Raw genomic sequence first — 18,391 nt, forward strand, 5'->3', positions numbered from 1 at the left:
TAAAACCTACACCTGCTTTGTGCAGCTGCAACGCCACACGTCGCGGTGGGTGCAGGGTAGTTTACTCCCACCCTCAGCGGCTTTGCAGGCAATCCATGTGCTCTCATCACGCAAGGAAAGGCTTCCCACTGCAGGTACACAGCCAGAAAGGGACCTGCAGACGGTACTGCTCCTTCACCAGAGGAGGAATAACTCTGCTGCTGAGGATAGGATGTCTTGTACTTATTCAGCTGTTCCCAAGCTGTACGTCAGGGTGGGCTACCTGGGCAAGCCAAGAGCTACCTGCCTAGCCAAGAGCCACATGCTCACATCCCTGGCAGCGGTGATGGGCCACAGGCAGGACATGCCGATGACTCCCTGAGCCTTCTCCCCTGGGCAGGATCTCACTGGAAGAGCTCCTGCAGTGTTGGCTCACCTCCTACAGCTGGGGATGCCCCCGTCTCAGCACGCTGGGGTTTGCTGTGAGCAAACCCCTCTGCCAGCCCACATGCTGACCATCTCCGAATACAGCCCAGCCACGTGCTGCTACGCTTGCTCTGAGGAGGGCAAACCCCTTGAGCTGTGTGCTGGTCTGGGCTGGATGGAGGGCAGCCGGCAGAGGAAACTGCAAGGGAGAGCCACATGGAAACAGCTATTTATCTACGGCAGGGTGCCGGCGGGGATGCAGTAGCCGATGCTCACGGTGATCCGGGAAGGAAGCCCGCTGACATCGGTCCTGGCAGCACCTCTAACTTCTCTCTCATTCACAACATCCTCAAACCAGGGACACCCCACGCTTAAACCTGCAGGTTTGCAGGCTGAGAGCCTCAGTGGGTGCCTCCTCTCCTCTCCGACACAGGACAGCCCCAATCCTCGGGCACAACATTACACACCTGCAGAAAACGCTGCCTTTCAGGTAACCGGTAAAGCCTGTCCTGGCTACGCGCATCCGAGCTGGAAGACCCTGCCTACACAGGGTGTGCTGGGATGCAGCGTCCGTGCACCGGCACGCAGAGGACTGAGCTCTTAACGGGGCCCTGGCTACACTGACAGGTTGGCTCTGGGTGCTGAGCCCTCTCTCCCTTCGCTGGAGAAACAGCTCAGCAGAGTGCACAGCGCTTGCTGGGAACTGTCAAATAAAACCCCCCAAACCTGCTGCTTTGCAGGATTTTGCAGACCTCGGTTTTCCTAAATGAAAGAGCTTCTGCACGGAAAAATACACGCACACAAAACCACTTCTGCATGGATGCTTGTTCTCAAAATACGTTTTTAAACCTATACAATATTCTCTGCTTATTTCCATTTTTCAAAAAAGAAATGAAGTTGACATGTTAAAATTTGATTTTCTATATAAGGCAGCTTAGTAAAGCACAATATCCACACAATGTGCTGCTATTTTTCTGTCCCGATTCCAGGGCCCTGTTAGTGCAAGGCAGTGACGGTATAACTGGATGCAAAGTTGCTCAGTAAGATGCAATACGCTAACGCATGCTATGGAATACTTTAATTATACTTATTAGGATTAATTGAAAGCTGTCACAAAGTGGGACTTGGTAGACTTTAGCTGGCTCTTTTATAGCCTGCAAATTTCAAAAAAGTAGCTAGAGGCTGCCCGGGTATCTCAGTCCTGAGGGTTTTGTGAGCGTGGGAGGGAGCAGCGTCCCCGGTATCATTCCTGGGGTTACACACTGGAGAAACACACTCCTTGCCCGAGTCCCGCTAAGCATTTTTGAATGCTGATATCATACATCCAGGGCGAGGTTTAAAGGAGCACCGGGAAAGGAAAGAGCCGCAGATCAAGAGAAATGAAGTGACCTGGGACGGCTAATCTCGCATGCACCGCTGGCTGGTGCGGGCAACGGCAGCGATTGTGTGGGGCGGGATCGCAGGGGGAGAAAAGGAAAAGAGGGATTGAAGGCACTGCTGGAAATCAGACAATTTGTCATTGTCCGAGCAGGGGCGGTTGGCTCACCCCTGCGCGCACCGCGAGTTTCTTTGGGCAAAGGCCCTTTGCGCAGCACGGAGGGAGGGAGCAAAGCTGCCGGCAGCGGGGGGCTCGGCCCCGCGGCAGCCGTGCCCCGGCGGGCTGGGGGCTCGGCCCCGCACATCTGTGTGCACCGGGATGTCCCGGCCCTTCCCACGCTCCTCGCACCCCCAGACTCGGCTGGCACCCAGCGGGGTTGGGGCTCACGGGGAACGCCAGCACCTTCGGGCTCTCCTTCCTGACAACCTACGAGACTGGAGCTTCAATTAGCTAAGGCCTCTTAAGGGAAGCTGGAAGGCAGCTTCAGCTCAGAGCGTACAATGCGGCGCGTACGCAGTTATAAATGTGCACAGGCAGCTCCCGGACAGGGAGCAGAGAGGCTGCTCGGAAAAAGGCTCTCTAGATCGAGGATGCTTTGCTGCCTGCAATACAGCACGATGGCACCTCTTCCCCAAAACCTACCTTGGCTACTCAATGTCTACTGGGAAATAAATGATCTTTCACTCAGTGCCGGCCCTAAACCAAAAATCTCCGATGCTCAAAAACACTGTGCGGATGATGTTAGCAAGCCTATGCTGACCTTAACGTAACGGAGCAATCAGTCTGCCTTCTTAGAATGATTAATGGAAAATCTCCTCTGGAAAAGAAATCAAATTAACTGTCTTCAACCAAATGTCTACTGGAACACGAAAAGCTGTTCTGATAAAGACAGTTAGGAGGGGAAAAAAAAACCCCTTACGAGCACGTAAAATCCAGTGACAGATCTAGGACTTATTTTATTAAGAATCTCCCTAAAATAAATTAAATGGAGCCTACTTAAATGAGCACTTCAGGAATGAAACCTTGCTAAGGGGAATGCAGGAGAGGCGGGAGGCCTCGCACGGGTGCATGCTTGCTGCTGCGTGAAGCTCACGTACGGGAGTAAAAAAGGACGAGGGATGGCTCCGATGAGCGAGGGCCGTGCTAAGCTCCTCTCCCTGCTCCTGCATGGCTCTGAGCAGCCATGTGGGAAGGAAAAGGGGCTGCGGAAGGATGGTGCACGCTGTGCCCCCTCAGGACGGAGAGAATTTGTCCCTTCCCAGAAGATATACGGATAATTGCCATCACAATTAATTTTTTTTTTTTTTCCCAGCAAAGGTCCCTGCAGTGGGACCAGCTCCAGGTCTGGTCCGAGTCCTGCGGAGCCAGCCGAGGGCTGCGGCAGCCTCTGCAGCGAAAGCTGCGCTGCTCCGGCTCCTCCAAAGATGCACGGGGAGAAAAAAAGCAAGCTGCACTTCCTCAAGATCAATCTGCCTAATTGTCTTCATTTCACAACTCACTCGGAAAGGGGGGGAGAGGGGGGAAAAAAAGAAAGCAAAAAACAACGCAGAAGAAATAGCTCAGTGGAGGCCATATCAGGATGGGAGTGGGAGAGAGTTAGTGCCCTAATGAGCAGTCTAGCTGCGTAGGAGGGAAACAGGTTGTTGTCTGTCTAAGAGAAAGCGGTGAGTGCGGCTGCAAGCAGATATTAGATGGGAGCCCGGCGCACAGTCTGATATCCGTTCTTCCCCTGATCCTGCAACCCGTCCTCCTGTGAGTAATTCTAACTCACAGTGAGTAGCTCCACTGACTCACGACCAGGCTTTTGGGTTTGAGGAAGGGAAGGAGAAGGGAGGGTGAAAAGGGCTCTCTTTTGGCATTTGATTGTGCTGTGCAAGGCTTAGACTCTAGCAAGAAATGCCATGATCCTGCAAGCACGCCTTGAAGGAGCTGCCAAAATTCGAGTGGGTAACCCTGCTGAAGTCAAAAGCTTCAATTTTTAAGAATAAGCTAATGCCTAAGTGTCTGCAGAGGACTTGCTGAATTAACTGATATAGCTGTCAGTCTGTGTTTTATAATTTTTTCTGTATACTCAGGTGTGATACCGGGCTCCAAATCAGTAGGTACTGAAACATATGCTGAGCTGCCTGTGGATCCTCCAGTAAACCAGCGAGAAGCGCTCAGTCACGTTCCTGAAGATTGGTACAAGGATTTTGCTGAAGCCTGAGACTTGCACAGTGCCCTGCACCCTCATTACTCCGTGTCTCTGATATTCAGAAGTCAGCTACCAGCGAGGGCGGCCACCTTGGGAAACACGAGGAGAGTCCCGAGCCGTGCCCTCAGGCCCGGCACTCCTGCTGGGCTCTGGGCTGGGGCAAGGCAACAAAACCCCACCGGCTGCAACATCAGCCTTGGGATATCGCTGGGGCTTCCTAAAAACCCAACTGAGCTGAGCCTGAGGGACGGGACCTGGCGCTCGAGCCCCAGCTGAGGGCTTGTGCCTCCCCGAGGGCGGTGGGAAGGAGACGCCGGCTCCCCTAACAGCTGAGCCACGGCTTCTTCACTGCTGGGAGAGCACCTGGAGTGACTGTCCCTCTGCACCGAGGATGGCGCAGGGCAGAGCAAACCCCCGGCCTCCCCCATCGCCCTCCCTCCTATGCTCGCCTGGACCCCGCCGATCCCACCCTGCCGTCAAGACAAAAAAAAAAAAAAAAAGCCTCCGTCTTGCAGAGATGAATGGGTTTGCTTTCTCATTTCAGGAGAAAATACTCCGTCTGGTATCCCGGCTGTGACACAGACCTTCGAGGAAGCCGAACATACACAGTGACAGTGAAGTGGTAAAACTGCCTTCTGCAAAAAGCACTGTGACTACTGCCACCTCAGCGGGCTGTATCACTGCGTGATTAAGTTCTTACCAGACTTTTTGGTAAAGGCAACCTTCCTGATCTGATAACTGCCAAGGACAAGCCAAATACGCAGGGTCAATCTAGGCACATTTAATCCCTAGAAGGCAGATTAAGCGTATAATTGACCCATATAATCCATGTATCATCTCCAGTGAAATGTTTTCTATGTCCGGTTTAGGCAGACATGAGGCCCATAAGAAGGCGATCAGAGACACAGTATTACCGTTGCAGTGGATTTCATCAAAGTTAGAGATGGCTTTTTAATCACTGATCTCAGAGACTGCTAGATTTAAGCCGATGAACTAGCGCTAAGCACATCTGTTTTAATCCTTATCTTCTACTCAGGCTGGTGTCTTCAAGAAGTACAAGGAGGAAAAAAATAAATTAATTTTTTTTTAGGTCCTTGCAATCTTAGGAGCTTCTCTTGGTGTTTTGATCTCTCATATCAAAAGCATGTTTTTGTTTTTTTCGGTAAGATATTGAATTAATCATCAGAGAGAAAAATGCCATCTGCGCTATTTAGGGACTGCATCAGGATGCTGGAATTCACAGGATCTTGGGGAGCTCGCTCAACGTTCAGTAGCCTTTTGTGTACGTGCTACTCGCCTGTGGCTGGGGAGGAAATATTCTTGCTATGTTTTACATTAGTGTTTACCAATTTATGACGAAGAAAGGTTGGCATTCACACTATCTACTAGTCAATCACAGACTTTCTGGATCACATATGTTCTGACAGGTTGAAACCTATACTGTGAGTATCTAAGGGTGTGTGTAAAGATACACACACATACACGCATGTATAAATAACTTCCACCAAAGGGCACAACCCTTACAAGTAAAACTCCCACTGCCTTCAGACAAAATTACGGATGTATAAACTCTGATCCTATAAAATTCTGAGTGCCCTGAGCCAAAGGGGACCTGAATTTTGCAGGATCGGTCTGAAGACTCGAGATCACTCCGAAGGTATTTTCCGATGTCTAAGATACACCCGCCTGCCTCTGCCTCATCGTTCCTATAGACTGTCACATTCTGCATGTCAACTCTGCCCCCTCTCTGGGGAAAAAGTGATAAAAATCTTACTTTCCATCAGGCACTACCAGAGTTTGTGATCCTTCGGCATTGTGTGCAAAACATCACAGCGGTTTAAATCCCAAAGCACCCAGCCATGCACAGGAACGCAGCGAGAGGATGCTATGATGCTATCCCGAAACTCTTCTGTTACCACTGCTCTCTACCAATGGGCCTTATTAGAGTGTTTTAGCTTTAAATGTTACCAAATTAGTGAGCCAGGCCAAGTAAATAAGTCATGTTACTCTGCAGTAAACACCACTGCCAAAAAGCTAGTTAGGTTTTGATTACCAGCAGAACTCCACGATCAATCTGTTCGTTCAATGATCCCAAGAATACAAATTTTTAAAATTAAGATGACTCTATTTTGGGGGGAGGGAGGGGGGGAAACCCTGACTAATTTGCAGAATTAAGAGGATTAACACACAGACCACACAGAAATATTACAATAATCTTCCGCAAACACCAGTATCTCTCGAAGACCATAGCCCTGCTCTGCAGGTGTGAGCAGGGCACGCGATGCAGGGAGAGAGGGATGGTTTCTGAGCTAAGAAATCATGGCAAATGCCAAAAAAAGACATATTAACCCAGCTTCTGTTGGGAGATGGTCTAACGCACTCTGCAGCCTCTGATCCTGGGAGGAAACAAAGGGGAAATGAATGGAAACGCTGGGCAGGACTGCGGAGAAGTGTGGGGATTAGGAATAACCTGGGAGCTGCAAACCCCACCGAGCGTGCAATAGGCAACCTTGCACTGCGCACCTCTGCTCCTGCCCTACTCACCACTGCACGGAAAGGGGATTTAGCCCTCTATTGCGAGTGTCTCTAACGTGATCCTACTGAGACCAGAGGAACTGCCTGCAGGCAGATTTAAGCTGTTTACCTGCCATTGCTGCATGTATTAACATATAACATCCTAGAACTGGACTAAGCTTTTAGCTGGCGTGAGCCAGCATCGCTGCACTAAGCCAGTGGAGGAGCCGGCCTCGAAAGTGTTAATAATCTCATTGCCTGCAGAAACTGCAGCTAGGAGGATTGCTCCTCTGCTGTGCTGGGGGAAACAAGAACAAAACCAGGCCCAAGTCTAATTCAGCATCGTAAATACCATTTTTGATTAGTCCTCTTCTCTTTCCTATTAAAAAGATAGCTAGCACCTAAAATGTCCTTGGAAAGTATGACCAAGGTGCAGAGACCAAAGGAGCTTAAAGACCCTGTGGCCACGCTGCTTCGCTGCATTAGGCGAGGGGGGCAAAGGGCTGCAGGACTGTGGCTGAGATCAAGCTCAGGACAACTTAAGCATTTGCTCCTGTCCTTACTGAAACGTAGGCGAACACAGCACCGATTCAAGCAGGGGCTGCGCCCGGGTGGCCCCCCCGTACTCAAACCCTGCTGCTGCTGACCCGCCAGCATCTCAGCCGTGCCGAGAGCTCACCGCAGGGGCAATTCACTTCTTCAGCCGCAACCTGGCACAGACGATACACGACCGCTCAAAACATAATTCCAATTTTTGGGTGGCTAGGGCTCGGCACGCCCCCCTCCCTTCTTGTTAACCAAGAGCCCCGCAGCTCGCCCCGCTCGCGGGCGCACACTCACGTACGCGAGACGCGTGTGAAGAGGCCAGTGGCATCGGGTCCCAACGCCGTCCTGCCGGCGCAGGGAACGGGAACAGGAATGGGAATTGAAACGGGAACAGGAATGGGAACAGCTCCCACACGCTGCAGCTCCTGCCTGCAGCCGGCATGGGTCAGAACAGGAGAAGCAATGTAAAAACCCTACTCTTGGTTATTTTATTCCGGATGGACCAGGGAGACTTGAGGAGAACAGGGAGGGAAAGAAAGGTTTTGCACTTTTTGCTTTCCACCAAGGTAGCTGCTCTTTTTTTTTTCCATGTCAACTATTAATTTGGTTAAAAGAAGGCTTGGTAAGACTAAGTACAAGCGGATCAAACTGAAATCAATATTTGTGCTAATTACAGCCTTTTGAAAATTGGAAATAATGGCCCAAAGGGTACAAACACACCAACTGTGAATCATAGGGAAAGGATGAGGGAAAAGGCAGTGTGGGCATTGAAAAGAACAGTCCAGATGAGCTCTGGAAATTTAACTGCTCATGGAATAAATTTCAACACAAACGAGCAATGCACTCGCAGGCCCGCTGCAGATGGAAGCGACAGTCTTTTGTTTTATGTTTTGTTTTTTCTCCCCATGCCTGCTTGATGGGTGATTTGCGTCTGGTGCTCTGCGCTGCAAACTCTCCCCGGAGCGAGCACGCGCGGCGCCCGGAGGAGGCACTGCTGTGCTCCGTGCATGAATGAGGCATTCTCAGTGGATATGGGTCATGCTAGTAGATGTACACAGTAAGATTATTTGACTCTAATTCATGCCACTTGATATAATGTGATAAAACATTTGACATGAGAGATAAGTTCCATTTTAATCTGATAAGGTACGGGGGAAAGAAAGAGTGGGAATTGTAAAGGAGGAAGAGGTTTCTAAGGGACAGGTAATGCGCAGAAAGAGAGGTATCGAGTGAAGGAGGAGGTTGGTTGGGGAAAAAAGCAGCTTTCCCTGCACACTGAGGAAGCAAACGAGCGAGTAAAGAAAGCGAGGAAGGTTGTTACAGTTCCAGAGCCGGGAGACTGAGAAATGGCACTGCTGAGAGATGAAAGGAAGGAAAGTAGGAACAGAAGCTGCTTGAAACAGAAGTCAATATATGGACAAATACCCTAAAGGAGACTGAAACACTAATGCTACAGGCTGGCCGTCAACAGAAAACCTTCGCTATAGAACAGCTACAAGGACAGAAAGGCTATAACGCAACAAGAGCAACAGAAACAGAGATATCAGTTAACATGCATCCAAATCCAAAACAAACGGGCATCACAGGTCACTGTTCTCTTACAGTCCAATGAATTTATCTTGTGCAACAGAAAAATAGCTCTGAACATCTGGGTCAGTTCCTACCATGCCATCTTCATCAAGGAGACCATGTCTCAACTTTACCTTTGGTGTCAGACACCACAAGATGGTCCTCCTGAAATATGAAAAGTCCGTTCCTAATCAGCTCTGTTTTGGTTAGCTTTTAAAATTAAAATTTAGCACGCTTCATTTGCTGTCAGTTTTGGAGTGCTTGTCAATGAAACACACTGCAAAATGTGCAGAAGAGATGGCCCTTAGCAAACGCATCTGCCAAAAACCCAGCTCAAATTTTAACAGTGAGAACAATGACCAAGATGTTCTGTTACAGAAAGATTTTCCACAAGCTTAAACATAGTAAAGGGCTCTCTGAGAAGATGCTGTTCCCTTAAAATCCACGCACAGACAGACCAAGACACAGTAGACTAGAGTAGAGATTTAAAGCAGGCAGAGAGCAGATACGAGCCTTAGTCAGAAAGAAAGGAAAGATTTATTTATTTTTTAAAGCTATAACCAATAAATATTCTCAAAATGTGACTTATCCTCCTGTCTTATTTTGTCACATTTTGGGTCTCTCCTGCTTGGTGTCCAAGGAGGAGAAGGCATTTACTTACATCAAATAACCTTTCTATATACATCTCCTCATTGACCTTATCACGCAGGACATCCTGAGAGTGGCGGACAAATGTCACATAGGCATCAGCAACATCCATCCCTGGCTTCTGCATGGGGGAGAGAAGAAGAGAGAGAGAGAGAGAAGAAAAACATGAATAGCGGCGCAGGGGGCAGCTCCTCTGTGTAGCCTTGTCGCTGCTTTTCCTTCTCCTCCATCTCCTGCTGTCCTCCTGCAGTTCGCCCTTTCCTTACCTGACGGACACCGCGTCCCGCTGCTTTGCCCAGCAAAATACTGTGTGCAGCACCAGATCGTGCAAAGACACTTGCTCTTTCTCTTCTTTCGCCTAGAGCGAAGCCGGCCAGAGGAATAAAGCTCCTCCTTGACATACCGATGCCGGGAAGTTCTCTTGCTACCTTTGGTGCTGTTGACCTAATGAGCGAACCAGCAAGTCGGGCTGGGGATTTGTTGTTTTCTTGGGTCATCTTCTCCATGCAAGCCCTCTGGTTTCTGAAGGTAGAAAGCTAACAGCCAGAGCTGGGCTCTTGGTTCTTCTTCTACGGTGTGAGGATGCGTGCAGTAAGCAGCTGGCGTTGCAGAAGGCATGCCAAAATCACTTTTCTTTTTCTGTTTAGACCCCTGACTTTAGCTCACACTTAGTGCTGCTCTTAAGAACAAATTGGGTAAAGGGTAAGTCAGGGAATATATGTCTACATGAATGTTTAAGCCACTGCTAAACTGCAGGAAGCCTCCCCATGCTGTCACATCTCTACGGCTCTCCACAGAATTTAACTGATTTTAAACAGAAACCTACAAACGTGCAAGATTTTGGGATAACAGCATTTCTGTAAAGAAAATGGGAACTGAGGCAGGTGGAAGGGAAAATACTTAAAAAGAAAAAAAATCCTGTTTGAGTTCACATGGCTTGATATATTGGAATCAAACTTACCTCAAAGGAAACCCATTAAAATACTGTAACATGAGTCATTACAAGAGCTGCCACAAAATCTTAAATTTCCATGGCACAGTGTAAGTTTTTTAATAACTAGTGTCATTAGTTTCTATTACTGTGATTTACCTCAGATCACAGAGTATCATTTCTCTGCAAGATACGATTGTCAGCCGCTGTAAATTGAAGTTAGTTAACACATCTGTGTAATTTCCAGGGTGAAAATGAGGACAGTTTGGAAAGCAGTAGGAAGGGATTTTTTTAATACAAAGCAAACAATTATCAAGCAAAGGGCCAGTGCTTGGCCCTTGGGAAGCCAGTAACATTTCTTAACACCTACTGCAACAATGACAAGGTATTAATTTGAAAAACAATGAGGACAACACAAATGTGGCAGTAGTCAAGTGTTACACTTTCAAGCAATTTTCAGCACGCCAATCGTGCCCATTTCAAGGTGGCATTAAACGGATTGGTTTGTACCCAGACAATTGCAACGGTGTTTGCAGAATTAGATTTAACTGATGGTTTTCTGCTCAACACTAGGATTTCCCCTCCGTCCTCTGAAAGAGAAACCTCTAACAAAACAGGTTTTTCTTTCTCCTTCTTTCCTGGGAAAGCCAGTGGCTCAAGGACCGTGAGGCATCCTCCCGCAAAGGTCTGGGAGCTGTGCGGGGCTGGTGGTTGACTTCATCAAAAATTTTGGGGCTGTCAAGGAAGCCATTGCAACATGGCTTCATTGCCAGAGGGAGGTGGGGAAACAACGAAAAAATAACCCAGATGAATGATTTCTGCTCTATTTTATGCAAGAACCAGAGCATCTGACTGGCTCTGAGGATGGGAGCAGATTCTGCTCCTCCCGCACAGCCACAATGCTGAGGACCTCCTGTACAATGAGAAAATGCTTTTGGAAAAGCTTAAAAGGGTTATACAGCATTTTACTGAGGTTGCTTCCCTAGAGATGCTTTACTTTCCAGGAACATAGAGGCCTCAGAGAAGGCCACGCTTTGCCCTAGAAGTTACTTAAAATAACTTTTGTGCTCAAATTCCTGATTACTAAATATTTAAGATGCACTCGAACGACTAGGAGTTTCAACTGAAGGATCTCCACATTCTTTAGGGCTAGAAATGAATTCTGAGTCTCTCTTTCTAATGCTTTCAATATCTTGTTTCTATTACTCCAAGACAACAGGATGCCGATCTCTGCATTGGGATATTTTAAACCAAGCAAGATATTTTCCTGTTCAAGGGTTTGTCTTCCTCATGCTGGGCTAAAGATATGGCAATTTGGTAGGAAAGTTTTCTTTTGGGCTAATGGGATGGAAACACCAAACACAGATGATGCGGTCCAAGATGTCTGATAAATTTATCACGTTGCCATGTGAGATCATGCAGAGCAATCGCATCCGCATTAAATGTACATTATACATACAGGTCATCAAACTCAACTGAGTTATTCTTGATTTACACTGCCAGGTCTAACTGGATGCAGGAACTGGTGTGGTACATTAAGATCTACTCTTTTTTCATTTGTAATTGCTCAGGATCTTTCTGCCTGTAAATGTTACAGTAACCCCTTATTCTAGCCAACGCTCATATATTACACTTCAACTCAATTTAAATGTAAATTTCTGGCAAGTTAAGTGCTCTGTCTAAGAATGTTAAGGGCTCTTTTCCTTATGAATCAAGGTCTAATTAGAGGAGACGATGTACAGTTTTCCTATACCAATTACAGAAAAATGGAAAAAATTATTTTCATTAACAATTTCCCAAACACATGTTGCTAGCTCATCACCAATTCCCCAAAGTAATAAAAAAGTCGTTTTCCGAAAGAGTAAAATAAACCAACAATTAGAAGAACAAAAATAAAATAGATTAGCTAATGTGTTAGATGTGTGTTGGCTCAGTTCTAACATGTCTGGACCTTTTTGTTTGGAAATTATACTGTATTTGTACAAGTCCAAATGAAGAATTAACAGAATGCACTGCTCCCTTTTTTTTTAAAATATGATTCAAGCCAATTGCATAAATATGGTACCTTTTTGACACCATCTGCAAATTATTGCCTAAACAGCCTCGTAGGTCTCCATAAGAGGGTAACTGCTCATTATTAACGTCATGGAGATATTCTTTCCAGTTCAAATGTTAGAAGTGTGAAGGCCCATGGCTCAAACTTGGCTGTTAATGCATAACGTGGGTTGCTACACATGCCATAAACCAAAGCACGATGCAAATTACTATGACAGAAGTTGTTTAAATTGTGCTTACGGGTACATCCACGTATTTGGAAGCAGCCTTCACCTGTAAAAGGAACAAGAAGAGAGTTTACACCATCAGGACGTTTTCAGGTCTCTGCTTTTTCTTTAAACACCTGTAAGAGCTTCTCCAGCCAAGACTTGGGACAATATAATGCTGAGTGGGGGAAAAAGGGTGATAAAAACTATGTTTCCTGTCTAAAAGAATAGGCAAGGGCGGTATTTTTTTTGTTGTTGTTTTGGAGAGGTAACTTTACTGCTGCTAAAGCTCTAATAGCAACAGATGATAGTGTGGGAGTTGTGCTTCTCCCTCTTCTACTTCAGCGCGTGGGGGAAGATGGGGTTCGTAAGTAGACATCGTTATTTTCTTCGGAGGCCTCGTTCTCCGCCCGATGCCACATGGCTCCGAAGGCAGCGCATGTCTCGTCCGTCCGGACCCGCATCCCGGGGACCGTGGGAGCCCCCCGGCAGCATGGGCACAATGGCACGGCGGGGCTGGCAGGCACCTGCACCAGGGCGGCCACCAGAAAGTGCCCAGAGGACCCTAATTTTGTCCCCTGACCGTAGTCCCACGTGTGGCATGCTTTCCCTGGCATTGCACGCTGCAGCCTGGGACGTTATTTTTCCCTTTTTTTGCTGGCCCTGACGCTGGCAGGAGGTCACAGACCGTGTTGGGGTAGCGTGCTCATGCCATACCATAGAGAAGTGCCCCAAAGTTTTTCTTTCCCAGACTACGAACAGCTACATTAGAGTTTCCTATCATTTTTTCCCCCTTTTAAAGGATGTTATCTGAGGCAGGGTATCAGAGGGTGGACGCTGCACTCTGCAGTGTCCTCACAAGCCGGTGGGAGCTGCAAGACCCCAAATTTACTTTGTCTCCGGTTTACCACGTGGCAGGGTGCACATCGCCTGGCACGGGAGGCGGGGTGGCCCCAATGGCAGGGCCAACTTTTCCAACCGAGCAGTGCCCAGCTGGCCAGAGAGACCTTTTTCCCACTGTAGCATAAGGCACCATGTCTAGAAAGAGTACGGCTGGGATTTTCCACAACGCTTCTGCTTTTAATTAGGGTAAGCGTTGCCGGCCATCTTTGTTTGGGTGTAAAAGCTCACCTGCTTTTAAATATTTCTAAAGCTACCATTAAAACAGCCTAAATATAACACGCACACAGTTGCATCTTGGGATGAATAAATTATGTGTCCCGAATGAGAGAATGAATGTATGTGTGAGACAGAATGTGAGAGTGGGTGGAAGCACTCATATGGTGTGTGTGGGGGGTGCATAATTAAGCACAATGAGGCGATACAAAAGACCAGACTGGTGGTAATTGCCGAGGTGAACGCTGCAAGTATTGCCAGCGCTCGGGCTGCCGAGCCGGGGGGCAAGAACAGAGGGAAGGGCAGGAGGAGGGTGCCGAGCGCCTGCCACCCCGATGCGACCCAGGGTCCGGCTCTCCGAGGGGATGGAGGGAGACGGGGCACGTCCCAGCACACGAGTTGACAAAGGAGGTGGCAAAATCAGTGCCAAGCCCTTGCTCCCAGCGAAGAGCAAACGCTCATCTCTCCTCCAGGTATCCCCGTTCCCAGCTGGCCGTCTGGACACCTCGCTCTTTCACTGCATTTATCCTCACAACTTTCTTGGGAGGTAGTGAAGCGCTATCCCTTGCTCCTGCCAAACGGGAGCGGAGGAGCCGCAGCCTCCATGCGTGAAGGCAGCTGGAGCCCAGCCAAGGGCTGCAGCTCCGGAGGAGCAGGCAGTCACGGCACACCCACGCTGGTGTGGAGCAGCCGCAGGCAGGGCTACCCAAGCTAGCTCCAAACGAGCTCTTTTTCTGAGCAGCACAGCTAAACAACCAGGAGGAAAGCTCGGAAACAACCAGGAGGAAAGCTCGGAAAAGCGATGCGGCTCAACAGCCCACAGAACCGAAGCCGGGGTCCGTGCTCGGGGCTGCGCCATGCCACGCACCTGTATCTTCACATACCACACAGGGCATCAAGTAATGCGGCAGGACTCCAGGAAACCTGCAGTCTGAGCGTGGATTTAGCGCTCTTAGGTCCAGCTTAGCACCACCATCTCAAGCTGCCTTCTTCCCCAAAGACAAGAATAACTCGGTTGGCTTCCTGCGATCTCCCCCCTCCACCCACAAAAAAACCTGAGCTGCTTCTCCTGCCCACTCCCCTTTAATCAGAATAATTACTTGTTTTTCTTTAAACTCAGATTTGGCTACATTTAGTGAAATTTCCAAACTGCCGGATGTTGTGTGATTTTTGCTAGGCTGCCGTTTTTCACAAAGTATGTGACTTTGCCATGAAACGTCTCAGTTTACCATACAAATTTTGCACAGAACAAAAATAAGATCTTTTGCTTCTGTCTCCCTCAGGTAATATGCAGTCTTTAGTTTTAATTACCGTAGGTGCAATTCTCCGCCTACAGAGGCCATCCAGATTAAAGGGAATTTTAGCAGCTGTCATTCCTGTGACTCAGTGGATCTGCACACGCAGACGCCCAGCCAGGGCCTGGGCTGCTGCTGCCGAGATGCACTTAAATGTAGCAACAAACAGGAGAAAAAAAAAAAAAAAGTCTGGCCAAATTTAGAAGGGTATTTTCCTCCCAAAGTGCTCTGCAAGGAGAAGTGGCTAGTGAGAATTTATTAGGACAACAGATGCATTAATTTTATCTTGAATTTCGAGGCAAGAATTGGAAATGAGGATATCCCACTAGGTGATAAAACTGTCTGTCACAAGACCCCCGATTACATGTCACTTGCAGAGCGCCTGGAAAACACGCGATGAAAGAAGTCGGTGGAAGGGGGTGGGAGACTAATGCTTTCTAGAGCTCAGCGGCTTGGACCACCACTTTGTTGTATTTGTTCAGACAGGGAAAACGTGGGCGGTGGTGCAAGCACGCTGTAACAAGAGAGAGTTTCTCTATTTATCGTTGCAAAGACTAAACGCAGCAAATCCCATTACTACTGCAGGGAAGGGAGACTTTCTAAGCCCCATGCCAAAGGGGTCGGGGCTGTTCCCCAGCCTCCTCTTGTGGCTGGTGCTGCCCAGTGGCTCCCAGTAAACAAGCAGGCCAAAGCGAGAAGTGTCCCTTGCCCAGAAAGGAGCAATCCTGCTCCTCCGCAGTGCACCCAGCCTCCTTGCTGGGGGCGAGGGCTCAGCACCTTCCAGGGGACGTGCACACACCACGCACAGTAACTATTTGGATGTAGACGGATGCACAGTAACTGTCTGGATGCACACACCTTCCCGGCTGGAAACTCAGGAAACTGAAGCTGTGGAGCTGGGCTCAAAGACTGCAGGGCCGTCAGAGCGGGGCAGACCGCTTTGCCGCTGCTGGGGCAGTTAGTTGTCAGCAGTGTCTGAGGAGTGAGTGAGGATGTCTGACCCTCACGCACCTACGTGCTGCCTCCTCACGGGCGCCCAGAGCCCGAGCGCGGCCGGGGTGTTCGCTCAGCAATCAAAGGGAGCACCACTCGGCAGCGTAAACAGTAGGATGTGGTGGGAGCAGCGCAGCATCAACCGAGGAACAGCTTGGATTCACGGAGAAGGAAGGGCTGCACGTTACACCGTCTACCCGGGCTGATGCTGGTACTTCCGATGCCTGAAAAGCTGCCGCCTCCACATCCTCTGCTGCTGGCACACGAGCGTCTCCTGTCAGCAGCACTGGAATGAGGGAAGGTATCCACCCTGAGCCATCCCCTGCATCCCCCCGAGCAGGGCGAGCCCAGCCCTGGGGCAGATAACCGTGCAGGGGTTATCCTGGGAGAAGAGCTGCACTGCGGGGCAGCGAGTGGGACACCCTCCTTTCCCCTCCTACTCTGAAGAACAAAGTGCCTGCAGCACACCTGAAAAGTTGTGATGCTTAGTTTGAACGCCACGGCAGTTTCGGTAAGCTGCCAGACCGTGTGTGCACACAGCTGCCTGCGAGCAGAGTGTCTTGCCTCAGCCGGTGAGCTTTCCTACATCCATTCTTACCATCCCCGTTTCCAAACGGATCCTACAAAGCTGCCTCAAACTCAGCAGAAGGGGCCTAAGGGTAGTAAACAACAGACAACTAGAAGTAGCGAAGACAACTCCTGAAAGAGATTTTGGAAAGCCTTCCCAGTTTGCAGAGCAGCGCCTTCTGCCTCCTGCCCGCTCTCCGTGAACAAGTGAGCGCAGGACAGGGTGCGCATGCGGGCAGCGGGGCCGGTGGGTGAACACGTTAATGCAACTTTCCAGGCGAGCCCAGACACATGCATTTGGGTGCACACCTGTCTGCGAGCTGAGCTAAGAGAAGCCACGCTTGCAAACAGACGCTCTTGTAAACTTTCTGGCGTGCCTTTTCAGAAGACCTTTGAAAATCGGCTGCTATGTGTTTGTCCTAAGAAGCTGTCACAACACTTTTCTGGAATACAGCTCAGATTGCTAAACCCTTGTGGATACTGAGGCCAATTTTGCACGGATATTGTTCTTGTCCTGTACTTTTCTAGGAAATATGTAATGGGATGAGCTGTGGATTCGTTCTGCAATGTTAGGGAGAAACGTGTCATGAGACGCACCTTGCGCTCGTAACCTCATGGCATTTCCCCCACCTTGTTCTCCTTTAGAAACACGAAGGCACTCCTTAGACCTCCCTTATTTTGTTTTTTACTTCTTAAGATGGTCGCTGTCACGGCCGGCAGAATGAAAGGAACACACCTGTCATGCAAGGTGGCAATGAAGCAACTTCTTTAGTTAGGGAAAGTGTGTGAACAGTGCAATGATCTTTTTTCTCATCTTCATATGCATCCTCAACAGAATAAAGTGCACCAGCCTGGATGATGACTAGAGATAGCTTTACACTGTGCTACAGTAAGACAGCCTATGCATCTTGGGCGTTTATGTACCGTATATTTGCATACGGGTTGTGCATTAATGAGGGGGTTACAGTGTTCAAACATCACAGAATGGCAGAATTATTACGTAGCTGATCTAGTCCTGGGAGAGCAGGAGATTACAACCCAGGGGAAAAAAAAAAAAAAAAAGAAAGGAAAATATTGTCCGTACTTACAGTAAATGACAGGAAAGAAGAAAACAAAGTTCCTTCATCGTATCTAGACAGTTTGGCCAAGACTCCCTCCAAAATGGTGACAAACTATGAAGACAAAAAATACTGCAATTATTTTTAATAATTGAACAAAGGTGTAAAAATCAGCATCAGCTTCAAAGAAGTCAGTGGAGATCTCAGCATTGCCAAAGGAACGGACCACCTGTCCCCGAGGGAGCGGGCCGGGGGGCGGGGAGAAACAAGCATTGCCTTTCGGGTGCTACATCTCGCTGGGTGGGAGTCACCCCTCGGCGTTATGGGTGATGCTGGGGACAGGAGGTGGGTGCAGCACGCGGGGAAGCCAGCACAGCCTCTCTGGACGGGGAGCTGGTGGTTCCTGCTCCCAGTACGCAGTGTCAAGCACGCAGCTAGCTGGGTATTCTTGCAGAAGAATCGAACTGGCATATGTTGGCGGATTGTGTTTAAAGGTCTCCACTGTATAATAGGGATGACTTGTTCTCAGAAAGTTTGAAACTAGAGGAAAACACACCCCACCATCTTTCGCCCTACGTACCAATTCCTCTCTGTGTTAGTGCGGCACACCAGACCTACACAACAACCCAAGGGAAATGCTGGCAGCTGAGCTAGAGGAGCCGACTCTGATGAAAAACAATTTCCAAACAATTAAACCTGACATTTTGGAATGTATTTCCCACTACTGTCACCTCTAAATTAATTTCTTAGAAGAGCATATGGCGATCTTGCACAAGAGGAGCTATTTTGTCCGCACAACCTTATGCGTAGGAGTGGTGACCACCTCTGCGTGCCACCCCAATGTCTACGCAGCAGCATTTAGCGGTGCCACCCCCTGACTGCAGCTACCCTCCGTGCCGTGGGGTGATGCTGACCA

At 48.8% G+C, this 18,391-nt stretch overlaps 1 protein-coding gene across 9 annotated transcripts in view; it reads right to left on the reverse strand.

Annotated features, from left to right (window-relative positions):
* Nucleotides 1–18,391, reverse strand: part of CADPS (calcium dependent secretion activator) — a 227,458-nt gene that overhangs the window by 11,914 nt on the left and 197,153 nt on the right. For all 9 annotated transcript variants that reach the window (XM_075714588.1, XM_075714587.1, XM_075714586.1 and 6 more), the window contains 3 exons: nucleotides 17,506–17,589; nucleotides 12,481–12,513; nucleotides 9,268–9,375 (listed from right to left, as the gene is read on the reverse strand). In XM_075714588.1, the coding sequence (XP_075570703.1) occupies nucleotides 9,268–9,375; nucleotides 12,481–12,513; nucleotides 17,506–17,589 (225 nt within the window). The remainder of the gene's footprint in view (nucleotides 1–9,267; nucleotides 9,376–12,480; nucleotides 12,514–17,505; nucleotides 17,590–18,391) is intronic.

Source organism: Pelecanus crispus, chromosome 7 (genome assembly GCF_030463565.1).
Source record: "Pelecanus crispus isolate bPelCri1 chromosome 7, bPelCri1.pri, whole genome shotgun sequence".
Lineage (NCBI taxonomy): Eukaryota > Metazoa > Chordata > Aves > Pelecaniformes > Pelecanidae > Pelecanus > Pelecanus crispus.